General features: G+C 37.0%; 1 protein-coding gene across 6 annotated transcripts in view; it reads right to left on the reverse strand.

The window, feature by feature from the left end:
• Positions 1-277: 277 nt before the first annotated feature.
• The window catches only part of ABI3BP (ABI family member 3 binding protein), a 258,654-nt gene continuing 240,599 nt past the window's right edge, over positions 278-18,332 (reverse strand). For all 6 annotated transcript variants that reach the window (XM_060010562.1, XM_060010560.1, XM_060010563.1 and 3 more), the window contains 5 exons: positions 5,990-6,069; positions 5,165-5,194; positions 4,381-4,542; positions 2,963-3,085; positions 278-1,563 (listed from right to left, as the gene is read on the reverse strand). In XM_060010562.1, coding sequence (XP_059866545.1) covers positions 1,448-1,563; positions 2,963-3,085; positions 4,381-4,542; positions 5,165-5,194; positions 5,990-6,069 — 511 coding nt within the window. In that variant the 3' untranslated portion in view covers positions 278-1,447. The remainder of the gene's footprint in view (positions 1,564-2,962; positions 3,086-4,380; positions 4,543-5,164; positions 5,195-5,989; positions 6,070-18,332) is intronic.

The raw sequence follows: 18,332 nt of genomic DNA on the forward strand, positions 1-18,332 counted from the left end.
TGTATATATATATATATATATATATATATATATATATAAATGAGAAAAAATACAAATCCTTATTGATGTTTTGGTCTTAAAATGAAGTATAGACCTTTTATGCCTTTCTTGTGAAATAGATTTCACAAGAAGATAGATAGATTATATAATAAATATTATTATATATAAATAAACACAGTAGATTAGATTCAGTATTAAAAGATACAAGAGGGGTTTGGTAGATCCTAAATAACTTGTGATTTTCCTTGTAGAAATGAACCATTCAGAAATGAAGAACTCGGTCTTAAAAAAACTACATCTCTTTATTGCAGAGTTTATACTTGTTTGAAAAATATAAAATGAAGTATTGATAAAACTGAAGCATGGTGAAAGGTGGTAAGCACAGAAAGGTCCTTTAAGGAGGAGGGCAACAATGCAGCATTCCCATCTCCCTCCCCAAATGAAGGAGAAAAATACTTTTTTTTTTTAAACATAAAAACGAGTCAGATTTTCATTACAGGTTGGGTTAGACAGAATTACCAAAACAGCCTCTGATACATTCATTCCCTAGAGATCTTCTGTGTAAAAATATAGTAAATATCCTATAAAATGGCAGGGATCTCATCATGCATTATCCTTTTGTGCTTAGACGTTACAGTCAGTCTCTGTATACAGCTTGATTAGAATTATATTAAAAACAGTAGGAACACAACTGCTTAAAGGGATAGTTTGACAAATAACATTCAGACATTGTAACATGTTTATGGGTAGAGAAAGAAAAAAATATGTAATGTATTTTGAAACGCTATATATAATTCTCAGTTCTATTTATAACAAATGAAATTTACTGATTCAAACAAAATCTTTTCAATAATTTGCAGATATTTGAGGAAATGTATACTGTCATGAATGGTTAACTGTTTAAACGCTTCAGAAAAGATATTCAGCTGTTGCTAAAAAGTTGAAGTTTAAATAAACATGTGAATATTAGCACCTTTTTCCCCCAGATATATATGCTGAAGATAATTTGATCTAATAAGTTAAACCAAGTAGAGGTTTATGGAATTAACTCACCAGTAGGAAGAATACAGAATAATAGTATTTTTAAAAAAGTATATTAGTTTTTTGATGTTAATTTTGTTATAAAAGTATCTCAAAACATCATTACAACAATATGATAAATAATATACAAATGATCTCTTAAAATACCATGAATAGGGAGCCAGCTTCCCCAAAAATGTTATTCTGTTAATGTCAATATTTTGCTTTCTTTAAATGACTTTGTAAAACCTGATAAATATTCGTAGCAATCTTCCTAGTAAACATCTAATATTGCTATTAATTAGATTTTAAACTTTTATACATAGTAAACATAAGAGCTTTAAATGCATGTGACAAACACCATACTGTTTCCAATTATTTTTTGCCATGATGAAACAGAAGGCACTTCTGAACGTGATTGCAGCATCTACCATTTTCCAGGAATTGTGGTCCCACATTCATACCACTGGACATAATTGATTTGGGTGTGACCACCAATTTCTCCAAATTGGACAGGTTCCTGGCGAACTGCTCTGAAATAGCCTGAGAGAAAATAATTAATTTTAATAGCTGCTATGATATATTTTTGTCCTCAGTGCTCATAGGTTGAAGGGTGTCATTGAATGCCTGAAGCTTACTCTAGGTGAAGCAGAGTATTTTAGAAAAAGGATAGTAAGAGAGGCCCTGGTGTCTTTCCTGAGGTGGTAATGGCTAGCTGAACATCAGGGACACTTGAAACTCCTTGACATCTGCCTTAATCTAGGATGGGATGGTTGGTAGTATTTGACAGATAAAGCTGAAAGGGGGCAGGAGTTGGAGAGGTTTCGTGTTTTGTTTGAGTATAACTGACCAAGTTCAGTACACACTTTGACCTACATAAAAGTGTACTTTCTGTACTTCACAGCCTAGTGGTGGTCTATGAAGTTACCTGGTTAAAGGAGTGTTGTACTAAAATGTTAGGAAACAAAAGAAGGATTGGTCTAAGATTGCTAGATTTCTCAGAACTAAAGTTTGATGAAATCTTCCTTCAAGGACCCTACACTAAGTGATTAAAAATTTTGCTGTGAATGTAAAATGTTACAGAAATAGACACAATTTACAGTATATTGTATATCTGGTTCCTGTGAGGCAGCAGTTTCAATTTTCTGATAATGAGTTCACAGATCTTATTAAGTCACCTTTTAGTGTGGTTGGTATTTTTAGTGCCAGTGACCAAAATGTGATGCTGAAAAGACTAGTCAAATAATTTTAAGTATTTAACAAGCCCCTCTTGGTAACTCCTGAGTAACATGGATGTGTAATTTACCCTTTCTTACCCTACCTGGACAGGGATTAAATTAATTTTCAGTCTTTTCAATTCTTACTAAACAGCTTGGTGCTAATGTGTCCGTAGCAAGTTACAGTGGTTAGTCATTTCTCAGCAGAATTCTTCTATTTTAATTGTATTTATAGAATTATTTATAAGGCAAGTAACATTCTTTTTTCCTTTTACAGTAGTAGTAAAGCTTTGAATTTCTTTAAAATTTTTTAAAAAGGAATAAAAAAAAATGCCTGTGTGCTCGGTATGACAAAAACCATAAAAGTAGTGCATGAATGATTTAAGCTGGGGAAATTAAGCTTCTTTTTTTATAGCTGTTTTTAAGCTGCTCTTTTATAGCTGCTTTTGAAAATTCAGGTTTTCTTAAAGTAGAATGGATTTATATAAGATGTTCTGTAATTCCCCTCAGCTCTAAGAAACAGAGTCTTAAGGAATGGGAGGAAAGTGAAGAAACTTCTATTAAAGTCTTCATGTTAAGGTCTTATGTGGGAAGTCCTTTTTCCTAGGCAGATGGAGTAGTAGTACTACAGAATTATTTTTAAAGTGATTGATTTTCTCAGCTTGAATGTTTTTTGGGTTAATTTGTAAAAGCCTCTTACTTACGAGGAGGCTCAGAAAACATACCTTCTTTGGTGGGTAACTGGTCAGAAGAGAGTTGCTGTCCTGTGCGTCCATCTAAAAATGAGTCTACGAACTGGCAGTGATCTTCTCCATGGCCTCTCTGATCACCTATGTTATAAAATTTTCCTGAAAAAAACAAATTAAAAGGATCATGAAGTATTGCTGCCTTTGATATGAGAGGACTCTGAAATAATCAAATTGTTTCAAATAATCTGTCTTCCTTGTTCTTGTACTTCTCCCCCCTTTCTTTCCAGTTCGAGCCACCAGTGTTCCTTGATTGAACTATGGAATCGTCTCCCAGCTGGCGTCCCTGCTTTCACTCTTGCTTTTCCCTATTTTTCCTCCTCTCCTCCTTTCACAGATTAGTCATCTTTTAAAAACGCAACTCAGATAGTGTTACGGCCCTCCATCAATCTCTCCAGCAGTCTTCTGTTATACTCAGAATAAAACCCGGGAGTCCTTACCTGGTTTCCTAGCTCCGCACGATTTCATGCTGCCTGATCTCCCCCTCACTAAGCCTCAGCCACGCTAGTGGAACCGGCGAGGCATTTTCTGCTGCGGGTCTTTGCGTTTCTCTTCCCTCTACCTCTGGTTCTTTATCCCTCGGTCTTTGCGTGGTTGGTTCCTTCTCATAGTTTTCTTCTCGGCACAAGTGCTACCTTTTGAGGGGGGTGCTTTTCCTAACCATTCTAACTAAGAGTTTTCATTCAGCCATTTTTTTCCTCCATTTTCATTCCATTCAGCCATTTTCTTTCACCCTTTTTCTTTTCTTCAGAGCACTATATGAAATTCTTATTTACATGTTTGCTTTCTGTCTCTCCCCGCTAGATTGTAAGCTACAAAGAGCAGGAACGTGTCTTATTTCCTGCTTTGTCCCCAGCACCTGGAACAGTGTCTGAACAAAGCAGATAGTTCTGTCGAATGATTGAGCAAATGTCTACCTTTCTGTGTTGGGCCAATCTTATTTAAAATTTTCACTGTATGAATATGAACCCACTGAGTCTGGAGCAAGGGGTTATAGCCCTTCTGGCTCAGTGTTTTAATCTTGCTCTTGTCTCTGACAGACTTAAAATCTTAAATACGTCGTACTCCTTCCATGATTATTGTTAGATACACTTTTTTTACTAGCAGTAGGCTTTTTATCCTGGGTTGGCTGTAACAAAATTGAGCTTGGATGTGACTAGTTTTTCTACATTCAGGTTCGCCATGATGGCACCGTTTCACATTGCATTTTCATTATTTACCTTCTTGTAGCATGTCTCAAATCCTAAGATTCCAATAACATCTTGCTCAAAAAGGAAACTTGTATTTACATCACACCTTCGTGTCTGGGACTGTCCATAGAAAAGGCTAAGTTACAGAATGCTGCAAAGCATTTCCTGAAGGATAATCCTCAAAACAGAACTGATGGCCGTGCTTACCTGTGAGGGAGTCACTCAGATAAATCTTGTATCTGAGAGAGTTGCACAGCTGCACCCCTACAAACTTTTTATACCACGTCCTTTTGACATACTGTTTGCCCTTACATTCTGAGTAAGAGTCTGAATTAAAGGGTCTTTCAGTCCAGATGGCATCTCTTCCTGCTGCATAAGAAAAGCACATGGTTTGAGTTTAGTATTTGACTTTCGGTCCTGAAGAGCTGTCTTCAAAGCTTTTAAAAAAGCAGTTTGCCAAGTTCATTGTCAACCTGCTCATAACTGGTTTTCTCCAGTGCTAAATATTGGAGCCAAAAATATAGGAGTAAACCCCCAATTAAATTTCCATCAATGATGAGGTAAATCTTGGAGCAGTATGTGTCAGAGTTGACTAGCCTCTGCAGTGCTCAATGTAGAACAGCATCCCTTTAGGAGCAAATTTAGGTTTCTTTTTTTGCAGCATATTATACAATTTAAACAGTTGCTTTAATGTGACTTGTTATTGAAAGTGGAAGTGAGGGTCCTGTATCTTGACTTAATCATTAAACAGAAAAGTTGAGCTGGTCTGTTACAAGAATGGAAAGCAGGTTTTAAAATGTTCAACTTGTTCCTGAAACAACATAGGCTGTCAGTGTTACTGAATGTTTTAGGTAAGCATTCATACCTGGTTGATATTCTAAGAAGACTAAGTGGACTAAAGTGAAATCATGACTAAAATTCTACCATGCCCGTTGAGTTGAATCACTGTAGGAAAGCGTGTAGCTGTGTTCTCATCCAGGTAGGTACTTACCAGAAACTGGCTCGCTCACTCTTGGGTCAGCTAAGGAGAAATAGCAAAGACAGAGTCAGAGGTTATTAGGTAAGTCCCAGTGTTCCAGTGACATAGTGAAGAAGATGGGTGCTTATAGTTGTTAAGGAATCTTGCAAAACGGTACACTCTTACTAAAGTCCAAATTTGAAAATTGTATATTTTGTTTTGGGAATTGTTCTCCAGTGGAGAAGCTCCTCTGCCACGTACTCAGCTGTATCTTTTATATGTGATTTGTGAAGTTAGTAGTCTTCATTGCTGTTCTAGATTTTACTTCCATTTTAAAATCTTCCTCTTTTAGTTTCATTAAAAAAACTATTGATGATAAAATCACCAAGATGCCATGAACTGCATTTGGTGTAAAAAATTATACACTAATGCTGTGAGTACAGATGTATCTCATTAAGGAATTGAAACTTAGGCCAAATTAGAAAATTTCACGGCTGTTCATTGTAAAAAACTCACATGAATTCCCTTTCTGGATACTGTGGCTGAGCGTCTGATATTTTGATTCTAGGCACAGATTCTAGGCATAGAGAGGAGCATTCATGCACTATTGAGTATAGACTGACTATATGCTTTTTTTCTTTTAAACTGATATGCCTAATGTTTTTCTGACATCAAGATAAATGAGGAAAAACCCAAGGGGTGTTTCCTTAAGGGTACCTTCATCAGTTTGCTTTTTCAAATGGATGGTTTTTTTTTAAATCAAATGCTTTACCCAGTGTTTAGCTAGGTTTCAAACAAGCTGTGCAAAACATGGTGACCCTTTATATCCTTGTTAGGAATTACTGCTGATGTGATTACCTGATTCAGTACTGAATGCCACCGTGTTGCTGGGTGGGCCTTCACCAAGTGGGTTTTTGGGTTTCACCTGGAACTCATAGCTGTGTAGGGGGGAAAAGAAACAAACAGAAAACAGAAATAATGTTCTTAAGTGGTAGGAAACAAACAATTTTCTTGTCATACCGACATTCTTCCTGATTCTGTTTTGAAATCATCATGACAGTGAATGGACATATGTTCTAGAAGAAGCTTCAGGAAAGAAAAATTCCTTTAATTCTGCTGTTCAAACAGCTTGTCTAATTGTTTTCTAGAAGAAAAGGGTTAAGTTAATAAAAAAGATTGTTGTCTTTTAAAAACTCCAAATTAATAGAAATAGCTGGGCAGGTTGCTAATGGACATACAGGAAAAGAGGTATGTGGTGGACCCAGGCTAATTCCAGTAACAAGGAGCCTCAGTTTCCTTCAAATGTTTAGCTACTTCCTGGGAGCGCAGAATAAATTCCTTTTTATTCCTTATTATCCCAACCCTGGGTATAGCCATAGACTTAGGCAGTGTTCTTCATTGTGGGGTTTGAGCTACCCATGTCAGAATCACATGATAGAGCTACACTGGGGAAAGTTTGTTTAAAGTGCAGACTTCTTGTTCCAGTCTAGCTACTGAATCCCTTTTTGAGGGATTCCAGAGAGGTATTTATAATAAGTTCCTGAGGTGAATCCTGTGCCCACTGACATTTGAGAACTACTAGATAAGCTATGGGAGCAGATGTACATGAAAATATTTTGTTGCAAGAAGTTCCTGGTTATATCTCCTGGAACTTGGGTCTTCTGTGGATCATAGGAAGCCACGATATATTCTGAGTAGGGGCATGGTAGTGTCAGCTCATGAAGAGTATGGGCACAAAGACACTTTTCTCTCCTTCTATAAACTAGATTTATATGGGCCAGGCCCTTAACCCTTTATGTTAAAAAAACAAAAGACAAAATAAGCCCATATCCCTTGCAGTTATGTTTGATTCTGTCCTTAAGAATTATGCACTAAATTACTATGCAATATTTGACAAACTTCATCCATAGAATACTCAAGCAGAGCAAACCCTTTTAAGTTCAAACAGTAAAGCTATTTGCTGTTTGTCTGAAACGAAGAGTTCCTTTCAGTAGCAGACTTAGCAGGAAAGTAATTTTGAATGTAAAACCAGCTTGAGTCAGCTGATAGAATTGATTGAGTTTCAAAATTGTGAAAGACTTTTGGGAGATAATTCCTGTTTTTAAAAAGTTTGTAATTGACTAAGAGTGCAAAACACAAAAAATACTTTAGAAAAAAGTGAAAAACAGAAGGATGACAGCTCTTAATTTGGTACAGAGGATACCAAGTGAGCAATAACAGAACTTTCTGGGGCTCAAGGAGTCAGATTTTTGACCATTGAGGTACTGCTGAAATCTATAAAGAAGACAGATTCTAGCATTACAATGTGAACATTTTTTGAGTGCCTACTATGTACCAGATACTACATAGGAAAAGTAATACACACAAACCCCAAGAGATAATTATTTTCCTATTTTTCAGTTAAGAGCAATGACGCTTTTAACCACTGTACTCTTATTGTCTTTGCTTTTCCAAACTTTGTGATATGGGGATTAAAACATGCAGCGTTTTCATTTATTTATTTTAAAAACTTTTTAACATCTTTATTGGGGTATAATTGCTTTACAATGTTGTGTTAGTTTCTGCTTTATAGCAAAGTGAATCAGCTATACGTATACATACATCCCCATATCTCCTCTGCATCTTTATTCCTGTCCTGCCCCTAAGTTCTTCAGAACCTTTTTTTTTTTTAGATTCCATATATATGTGTTAGCATATGGTATTTGTTCTTCTTTTCCTGAGTTACTTCACTCTGTATGACAGACTAGGTCCATCCACCTCACTACAAATAACTCAATTTCGTTTCTTTTTAGGGCTCAGTAATATTCCATTGTATATATGTGCCACATCTTCTTTATCCTATGTCGATGGACACTTAGGTTGCTTCCATGTCCTGGCTATTGTAAATAGTGCTGCAGTGAATATTGTGGTACATGACTTTTTGAATTATGGTTTTCTCAGGGTATATGCCCATTAGTGGGACTGTTGGGTTGTATGGTAGTTCTGTTTTTAGTTTTTTAAGGAACCTCCATACTGTTCTCCATAGTGGCTGTATCAGTTTACATTCCCACCAACAGTGCAAGAGGGTTTCTTTTTCTCCATACCCTCTCCAGCATTTATTGCTCATAGATTTTTTTTTAATTAATTAATTTATTTTTGGCTGTGTTGGGTCTTCGTTTCTGTGTGAGGGCTTTCTCTAGTTGCGGCAAGCGGGGGCCACTCTTCATCGCGGTGCTCAAGCCTCTCACTGTCGTGGCCTCTCTTGTTGAAGAGCACAGGCTCCAGACGCGCAGGCTCAGTAGTTGTGGCTCATGGGCCTAGTTGCTCTGCGGCATGTGGGATCTTCCCAGACCAGGGCTTGAACCCATCTCCCCTGCATTGGCAGGCAGATTCTCAACCACTGCGCCACCAGGGAAGCACTGTTTGTAGGTTTTTTGATGATGGCCATTCTGACCAGTGTGTGGTGATACCTCATTGTAGTTTTGATTTGCATTTCCCTAGTGATGTTGAGCATCCTTTCATGTTTATTGGCAGTCTGTATATCTTCTTCGGAGAAATGTCTATTTAGGTCTTCTGCCCATTTTTGGATTGGGTTTTTTTTTTTTGATATTGAGCTGCATGAGCTGCTTGTAAATTTTAGAGATTAATCCTTTGTCAGTTGCTTCGTTTGCAAATATTTTCTCCCATTCTGAGGGTTGTCTTTTGGTCTTGTTTATGGTTTCCTTTGCTGTGCAAAAGCTTCTAAGTTTCACTAGGTCCCATTTGTGTATTTTTGTTTTTGTTTCCATTTCTCTAGGAGGTAGGTCAAAAAGGACCTTGCTGTGATTTATGTCATAGAATTAAAACATTCAGCGTTTTTAGAGTGAAAAACTGCACATGAAAGCATTTTGTAAACTAATCAACTGGTAGAAAGTGCCATTATCCTTTGCAGTAAGACTGCTGATATAAAGCCACCCATCTCACTCATTTAAATAAATTGCACATACATGGGGTGCTCTGGCATAGAATATTTTCCACAGATTAAATTCTAGCTCAGAGGCCTGATGAACTTATTAAAAAAAAAAAATGGTGAACTGAAAGTGGAAAAAGAAATCACAGGCACCTGGACTTGGATTCAAGCAGGCAATGCATTCCACACTCCAGGCCATTGCCAAAAAGCTCTGTGCTTTGGCCAAGTCTGATTGCTGAAATTATTTCCATGTCTTTTTATTTCACAGTTATTTACACTTCAGCTATATTTGTAGAATGGCCACAAATATTGATAAGCTACTTTGGGGGATTGTTTTTGGGTTTTTTCCCCACCGTTTTATGATACTTGACAAGTTTTGAAGAAATCATTTTAAATTAATTAACTGCATGAGAACTAAAAGGCACATATTTTTGGCTCATTAAACAGAAATTATATAACACAATATATTTTAAAAGGCAAAATCTTTCCCAAGAAGCACTTTTTATCACAAGATTTATGACACTGTAGGTAGAAGAGAGTAATGTCTCAGAGAAAATATTGATTATACATAGGGAATAAGCATAGGATTTTAGCTGTGCAAAAATCCCATAGAGAAGAAAGTTATTTAAAATAAAAAGTTCAGAATAAATAAAACTTCAAATAAAATGTTTGGAAAATAAAGTTAAGGAAATTTTACAAATACTAGAAAAAAAGTTGAAAAATGAGAGAAAATATGGAAATGAGCAGATTTTTTCAGGGAATATAAAACTAGTAGGTTCTAGAAGAGAGAGGAGTGGAAAAGGAGGGTAGAAAATTATCTTAGAAAGTTTTTAAGTGATTTTCCAGAATTGAAAAACATGGGTTTCTAGATTTAAAAGGCCTAATATTTGCCCAGCAAGGTGAAAAAAGAAAAAAGACTAAAGCAAACAAATTGCAAAATTTCAGAGTACTGGGATAAAGACAAGATCTTAAACGTTTCTGAGAAGAAAATAGGTCCTATTCAAAGGATGCAGAATCAGAATGACGTGACATCTCAGCAGCTCTAGAAGCTAGAAAATAATGGAACAATGCTTTCAAGCGTTCATTTTATCCTACAATCTATGTTTGACTAAACAACAGTATCAGAATAAAACATTTTCAGACACGTAAGAACTCAAAAATATTATCTTCCATAACGTTTCTTCAAGATGTGTTTCTCAAGAAATCCCAGAAAGCGAGTAAACAAGGAAGACATGGGATATAGGAATTAGGGGGATTCGACATAGGAGAGAGGCAAAAGATGATGGTGAGGGCTTCCAGGAGATGTTGCCATAAACAAACACAGGTAACAAATAGATGACTTGAGCACTTGACCATTTGGAGAAATAGTCAGTCTAGACATATGGATTTAATTAACTGAAGAAATAGCTAAAATAATTGGGAATGAGAGAGGCAGGACTAAGGTGGTAACATAGGAAGCTCCTGAGCTCTCCTCCCCTCACATACACATTGAATGCACAGCTGCACATAGAGCAATTCCCTCTGAAAGAGATCCAGAAACTAGCTGAGCAACTCCTATGCATTGGGGAAATGAAAGAATACCCCCATCAAAATGGGTAGCAAAGGCTGAAACACACTTGACATAAATCCCATCCCTGACACAGCACCATATAATCAGGAGGGAATCCCCAACTCCCAACTTCTTCCTGAGGAGCAAAGGGTTTGTAACCCACATCTGCATCCCAGCTTTTAAGATTCTTACCTCAGGGATGGGTCCCCTAAACACCCAGCTCTGAAAGCCAACTGGGCTTGTGCTTATGAGACCCATAAGGATATAGCAAATCCACTTCTTCACAAGTGCATGAGCATTCACTATGGCAGAGCAAAAGGGCACAATCACCTATCTCAATATTTCTCTGAAAGGTGTGTGTTTATCTGCCAGTGTTTAAAGCTGCAACCTGAGGGTCAGGATTTTAATTTAGCAAGCTCTGGGGGCTATGATCCTCCCTGGAGACCAGGGAAGCCATTGGATGCTCTCCCACCTTCTCTCTCCAGCCTGCTCAAAGTTGCTAGTATCTGTCTGGAAGGAGGTTGTAAACATGTCTGTGCCCTAGTTTTTACAGCTTCCATCCAAAGGGATGAGTCCTTGGATCACCTGGCTCTGATAGCCAATGGGTTACTTAGCCATTCATGAGTCCCACAGGACTGTGGCAAAGAAGCAGTTTTTAACTAGCTGCCCCCCAGGGCTCAGCACAGAGGAAGCAGGCAAAAATGCCCATCTTCCTATCTTTCCCTGAGGGGTTTATATGCATCTTTTAAAAGCTGACACCTGAGGGTGAAGCTTTTAGTTTTAGCACATGTTTAGGGGTTGGCTGTGATCCTCCCCAGTGACAGGGAGGTTGGGATACACCTTCCCTGTCCTCTTCCCTCAGCCTGCTACAACAATAAAACCAAGCCACTAGTATTTCCCTGGAAGGGGCTTGTACAAATGGCTGACACCCCAGCTTTTGCAGCTGCTGCCCAAGGAATAGGTCTCCATAATGCCTGTCTCTGAGAGCCAGTGGGCTTGTGTTCACAAATTCCACAGGATTAGCAAACAAAAAGCAGTTTTTAATAGATGTAGGAGCACACTTCCCTACCCTACCACCCTGCCCTAACTATATCCTGGGCCCAGCAGGCAAAAACAGCCATCTCCTAGTGTTTCCCCTGAGAAATGGAATATTTCCTGTCATATCAGTAAACAAAGGATGTCACAGTCATCAGCAATTGCAGCCCTCCAATGTGAGCCCTGAGGGAACTCAGGAAGGAAAGAATACCTGCCATCTACCAGCCATCAGACTGCAGCCACTCCCTACAGTGAGCCCTGAGGAAACTCAGGATGTAAAAACACTGGCCCCAGATAGCTGAGGTGCATATGAAAGGAATGATTTCAGTAAGCCTAGACTCTTGCATCTTCCCATACAAAGAAAAGCTCTAAATTCCTTAACTTGGGATATCTGGTTTTCTTTAACAGTAATCTTTTGATGTTCTGACTACCTGCTCTTTGTTGCAAAACTATCCTGGTTCCCCCCCTCGCCTCTGCAGAGCAGTTCTCCCAGGGTTCCTTGAGATGCTGCCTCCCAGGCTTGAAGTCCTAAAAACGCCCACCAAATAAAATATAACGCTCAACTTTTAGGTTGTGAATATTTTTTAAGTCAACGCCCTGGAAATGGCTTAACTACGTAATTTCCCACCTGCTGCCTAGGGCCCAGCTTATAATCAGCCTGCATGTAAATGCTGACTGTGTTCCTCCCCTTTGGGACACTCATGAGTTCTGGCATACCCCCAACTACCAGGAGCCACTAAGAACAAAGAAAGTTGTTTGGACAATCTTAGAGGTTTGAGAAACAACTATGAGCTCAGGTTGGGCTGATTCAAGAGGTTCATTTCCTACCTGAGACCATTCTATTGAGACTGGGAGAGGCGGCTGTTTTATCTAATGTGCAGAAACCAAACAGAGAATCAAGGAAAATGAAGAAACAAGAATATGTTCCAAACAAAAGAACAAGAAAAATCTCCAGAAACAGATCTTAATGAAATGGATAAGTGATTTACCCGATAAAGAGTTCAAAATAAGTCATTAAGATGCTTACCAAGGTCAGGAGAACAATGCGTAAACAAAGTACAAAGGGATAGAAAATATAAAAAAGTGCCAAACCAGAAAACACAGAGTTAAGAATATAATAATTGACCTGAAAACTTCATTAGAGGAGTTCAACAGCAGACTAGATGAGTGGAAGAAATGGTCAGTGGATGCAAAGATGGGGCAGTGAAATTCATCCAATCAGAGGAGCAATGAAAAAGCTTAAGAGATGTATGGGACACCATCAAGTGGAGCAAGATATACATTATATGAGTCCCAGAATGAGGACAGGGAAAGAAAGGGGGCAGAAAGCTTATTCAAAGAAATAACAGCTGAAAACTTTCCTAACCAGGGTAAAGAAACAGACATCCAGATACAGGAAGGCCAGAGAGTTCCAAATGGAATCCAAAGAGGTCCACACCATGAGACCCACATTAATTTTAAGAGATCCACATTAATGATAATAAAATTGTCAAAAGTTAAAGACAAGGAAAGAATCTTAAAAGCAGCAGGGGAAAAACAACTTGTTATGTACAAGGGAGCTCCCACAGCAATATCAGCAGATTTTTCAGTGGAAACTTTCAGGCCACAAGGGACCAGCAGATATATTCAAAGTGCTGAAACTAAAAAAAAAAGAAAAAATTCTCAGCAAAGTTGCTCTTCAGAATTGAAGGCGAGATAAAGTTTCCCAGACAAACAAAAGCTGAAAGAGTTCATCACCAACCACTACATCAGCCTTACAAGAAATGTTAAAGAGAGTTCTTCAAACAGAAACAAAAGGATGCTAATTAGTAACAGGAAAACAAGAAAGTATAAAACTCAATGGTAAAAGTAAATAACAGTTACATTCGGAATACTCTAATGTTGAAATTGTCATGGGTAAATCACTTCTAACTCTAATATGAGAGTTAAAAGACAAAAATATTACAATAACTAACTATAATAATTTGTTAATGGGTATACAGTGTAAAAATGTAAATTGTGGGGCTTCCCTGGTGGCACAGTGGTTGAGAGTCTGCCTGCTGATGCAGGGGACACGGGTTCGTGCCCCGGTCCAGGAGGATCCCACATGCCACGGAGCGGCTGGGCCCGTGAGCCATGGCTGCTGAGCCTGCGTGTCCGGAGCCTGTGCTCCGCAACAGGAGAGGCCACAACAGTGAGAGGCCCACATACTGCAAAAAAAAAAAAGTAAATTGTGGCATAAAAACAAAACGCGGAGAGAAGAGTGTAAAAAAGTAGAGCTTTTGTGTGTTTGAAGTTGTCATCAACTTAAAATAGACATATGACGTTTTATGTAAACCTCATGGTAACTACAAAGTAATAACCAATGATCGATATACACACACAAAAAAGAGAACGGAATCACAGCATAACACTACAGAAATTCATCAAATCACAGAGGAAGAGAGGAACAAAGGAATTATAAAACAACCAGAAAATAATGAAAAAAATAGCAATAGTAAGTCCATATCTATCAGTAATTATTTTAAATGTAAATGGACCAAACTCTAATTAAAAGACATAGAGTGGCTGAATGGATTAAAAAACCAAGACCCACCTAATTCTCCTAAAAGAGACTGACTTCAGCTTTAAGGACACACATAGACTGAAAGAGAAGGGATGGAAAAGATATTCCATGCAAATGGAAACCAAAAGACAGCAGGGATACCTATATTTATAAAAGACAAAATAGACTTTAAGCCAAAGATTGTGATAGAACACAAAGAAGGTCATTATATAATGATAAAGGGGTCAGTTCATCAAGAGGATATAACATCTGTAAACATGTACACAACATAGGAGGACCTTAGTATATAAAGCAAATATTAACAGATCTGCGGAAGAAATAGCACTACAGTAATAGCAGGGAACTTCAATGCCATGCTTTCAACAATGTATATATAGAACACCCATACAGAAAATTAATAAGGAGACACTGGACTTAATGTTAAAGCAGATGGACCTAAAGGACATATAAAGAACATTCCATCCAACAGCAACAGAATACACTTTCTTCTGAAGAGCACATGAAACTTTCTTCAGGATAAGTCATCTGTTAGGCTGCAAAACAAGCCTTAATAAATTTAAGAAAATGGAAATCATATAAAGTGTATTTTCTAACCACAATGGTAAGAAAATAGAAATCAGTTAAAAGAAGAAATTGGAAATTTCACAAATATGTGGAGATTAAACAACAAACATGCTACTGAACAACGAATGGGTCAAAGAAAAAAAATCAAGAGTAATCAAAATATATCTTGAGGCAAAGGAAAATGAAAAGACAACATACCAAAATTTTGGAATGCCTCAAAAGCAATTCCAAGAGGGAAATTTATAGAAATAAATGCCTACATTAAGAAAAAAGAAAGATATCAAATAATCAACCTAATTTTACACCTCAAGGAATAAGAAAAAGAAGAAAAAACTAAGCCCAAAGTTAGTAGAAGGAAGGAAATAACAAAGATCAGAGCAGAAGTAAAAGAAATAGGGACCAAAAAACAATATAAAAGATCAACAAAACTAAGAGCTGGTTTTTCATAAAGATAAATAAAACTGACAAACCTTTAGCTACAGTAACTAAGAAAAAGAACTCAAATAAAATTAGAAAATCAGAAATAAAAGGAGACATTACAACTGGTGCTACAGAAATACAAGGGATCATAAGAGACTACTATGAACAATTATACACCAACAGATTGGATAACCTAGAAAAATGTATAAATTCTTAGAAACATACAACCTACCAAGACTAAATCATGAAGAAATAGATAATTTGAATAGACTAATTACTAGGAAGGAGATTGGGTCAGTAATCAAAAACTTCCCAACAAACAAAAGCACAGGACCAGATGGGTTTACCAGTGAATTCTAGCAAACATTTAAAGAAGAATTAACACCAATCCTTCTCAAAGTCTTCCTATAAATTGAAGGGGAGGGGGGAACTCCCAAACTCATTTTCTGAGGCCAGCATTACGCTGATACCAAAGCAGACAAAGACACTACAAGAAAAGAAAATTATAATCCAATATTCCTGATGAAACATAGATTCAAAAATCCTCAACAAAATATTAGCAAACTGAGTTCAACAATACATTAGAAGGATCATAAACCATGATCAAGTGGGATTCATTCCAAGAATGCAGAGATGGTTCAACAGCCACAAATCAATCAATGTGATATACCATATTAACAAAATGAGGAATAAAAATCTATATAACCTATATGAACTCAATAGATTCAGAAAAAGCATTTGACAAAATTCAGCATTCTTTCTTGATAAAAACTCAACAAACTTGGTACAGAGGAAATGTACCTCAACATAATAAAGGCTTATATGACAAGCCCATTGAGCTAACATCATACTCAATGATGAAATGCTGGAAGCTTTTCCTCTAAGATCAGGAACAAGACAAGAATGAGCACTCTCACCACTTTTATTCAACATAGCACTGGGAGCTATTAGTCAAGAGAAGGAAATTAAAAGATGCCCAGATTGGAAAGGAAGAAGTAAAACTTCTATTTGCAGATGATGACATGACATTATATGTAGAAAACCCTAAAAGCTCCACCAAAAAGCTGCTAGAACTAATACATTTGGTAAAGTTGCAGGATGCAATATTAATATATAGAAATCTGTTGGTTTTCTATATACCGAAAACAAACTATCAGAAAGAGAAATTAAGCAAACAATTTACATTTACAATAGCCTCAAAAATAATAAAATACTTAGGAATAATTTTAAGGAGATGAAAGATCTGTACACTAAAACCTTTAAGACACTGATGAAAGAAATTGAAGAAACAACAAATAAAATGAAAGATATTCCACATTCATGGATTGAAAGGATTAATATTGTTAAACTGTCAGTACTACCCCAAGTGATCTACAGTTTCAATGCAATCCATATCAAAATTCCAATGGCATTTTTCACAGAAATAGAAAAAAACATTTCTAAGACTCATGGAATCACAAAAGACCCTAAGTAGGCAAAGCTGGAGGCCTCACATGTCCTGATTTCAAACTATATTACAAAGCAATAATAATCAAAACAGTATGGTATGGACATAAAAAAAGACACATAGATCAATGGAACAGAATAGAGAGCCCATACATAAACCTACATGTATATGGTCAATTAATTTATGACAAAGGAGCCAAGGATTCACAATGGGGAAAGGTTAGTCCCTTGAATAAATGGTGTTGGGAAAACTGGATAGCCACATGCAAAAGAATGAAGCTGGACTCCTATTGTATACCATACCTAAAAATCAACTCAAAATGGTTCAAAGACTTGAACACGAAACCTGAAATCATAAAACTCCTCAAAGAAAAAATAGGTGATAAGCTCCTTGATATCAGTCTTGGCAATAATTTTTGGATCTGACTCCAAAAGCAAAGGCAACAAAAGCAAAAATAAATAAGTGGGACTACATCAAACTGAAAATCTTCTGCACAGCAAAAGGAAACATCAACAAAATGAAAAGGCAACCTATAGAATGGGAGAAAATATTTGCAAATCATATATCTGATAAGTGGTTAATATCCAAAATATATAAAGAACTCACAGAACTCAATAGCAAAAAAGCAAATAACCCAATTAAGAAATGGGCAAAGGACCTGAAAAGACACTTTTCAAAAGAAGACATACAAATAGCCAATAGGTACATGAAAGAATGCTCAACATCATTAATCATCAGAGAAATGGAAATCAAAACCCCAATGAGATATTACCTCACACCTGTTAGGATGTCTATTATCTAAAAGACAAGAGATAGCAAATGCTGGTGAGGATGTGTAGTAAAGGGAACCCTTGTGCACTGCTGGTAGGAATGTAAGCTGGCACAGTCACTCTGGGGAACAATATGGAGGTTCCTCAAGAAATTAAAAATAGAACTACCATATGACCCAGTAATCCCACCTCTGGGTGTATATCCAAGGAAATGAAATCATTATCTTGAAACGATATCTGTACTCCTATGTTCATAGCAGCATTATTCACTCTAGGCAAGGTATGGAAACAACTTAAGTGTCCATTGACAGAAGAATCGATAAAGAAATTATGATGTGTGTGTACACACACACACACACACACACACACACACACACACACACATACAGTTGACCCTTGAACAATATGGGGTGTTACAGGTGCCAATCCCCCAAGCAGGTGAAAATCTGAGTATTGCTATCTCTGCCTCAAAAATGGAGGAATTGATAAATGACTCACCCAAGGGCAAGAAGCTGAAATAGTTTGGATAGAATCAGGACTCAAACCCTAATTCTTTTGATTCTGCATATTATGATCTCTAATCAAACACAAACTTTAGTCAAAGATCTGTAAAATGAAAATACAGGTACTGTATTTATTGAAAAAAATCCACATGTAAGTGGACCCATGCAGTTCAAACCTATGTTGTTCAAGGGTCAACTGTATGTATGTATGTGTATACACACACACACAACGGAGTGTTATTCAGCCTTAAAAATGAAGTAAATCCTGTCATTTGCGATAACATGAATGAAACTGGAGGGCATTATGCTAAGTGAAATAAGCCAGGCAGAGAAAGACAGAGTTCATGGTATCACTTATATGTGGATCCTTAAAAAAAAACGTCAAACTCATAGAAACGGAGAGAGTAGAAAAGTGACTGCAAGGGCTGGGGTAAATAGAC

This window comes from Delphinus delphis, chromosome 4 (assembly GCF_949987515.2).
Source record: "Delphinus delphis chromosome 4, mDelDel1.2, whole genome shotgun sequence".
NCBI classification, from domain to species: Eukaryota; Metazoa; Chordata; class Mammalia; order Artiodactyla; family Delphinidae; genus Delphinus; species Delphinus delphis.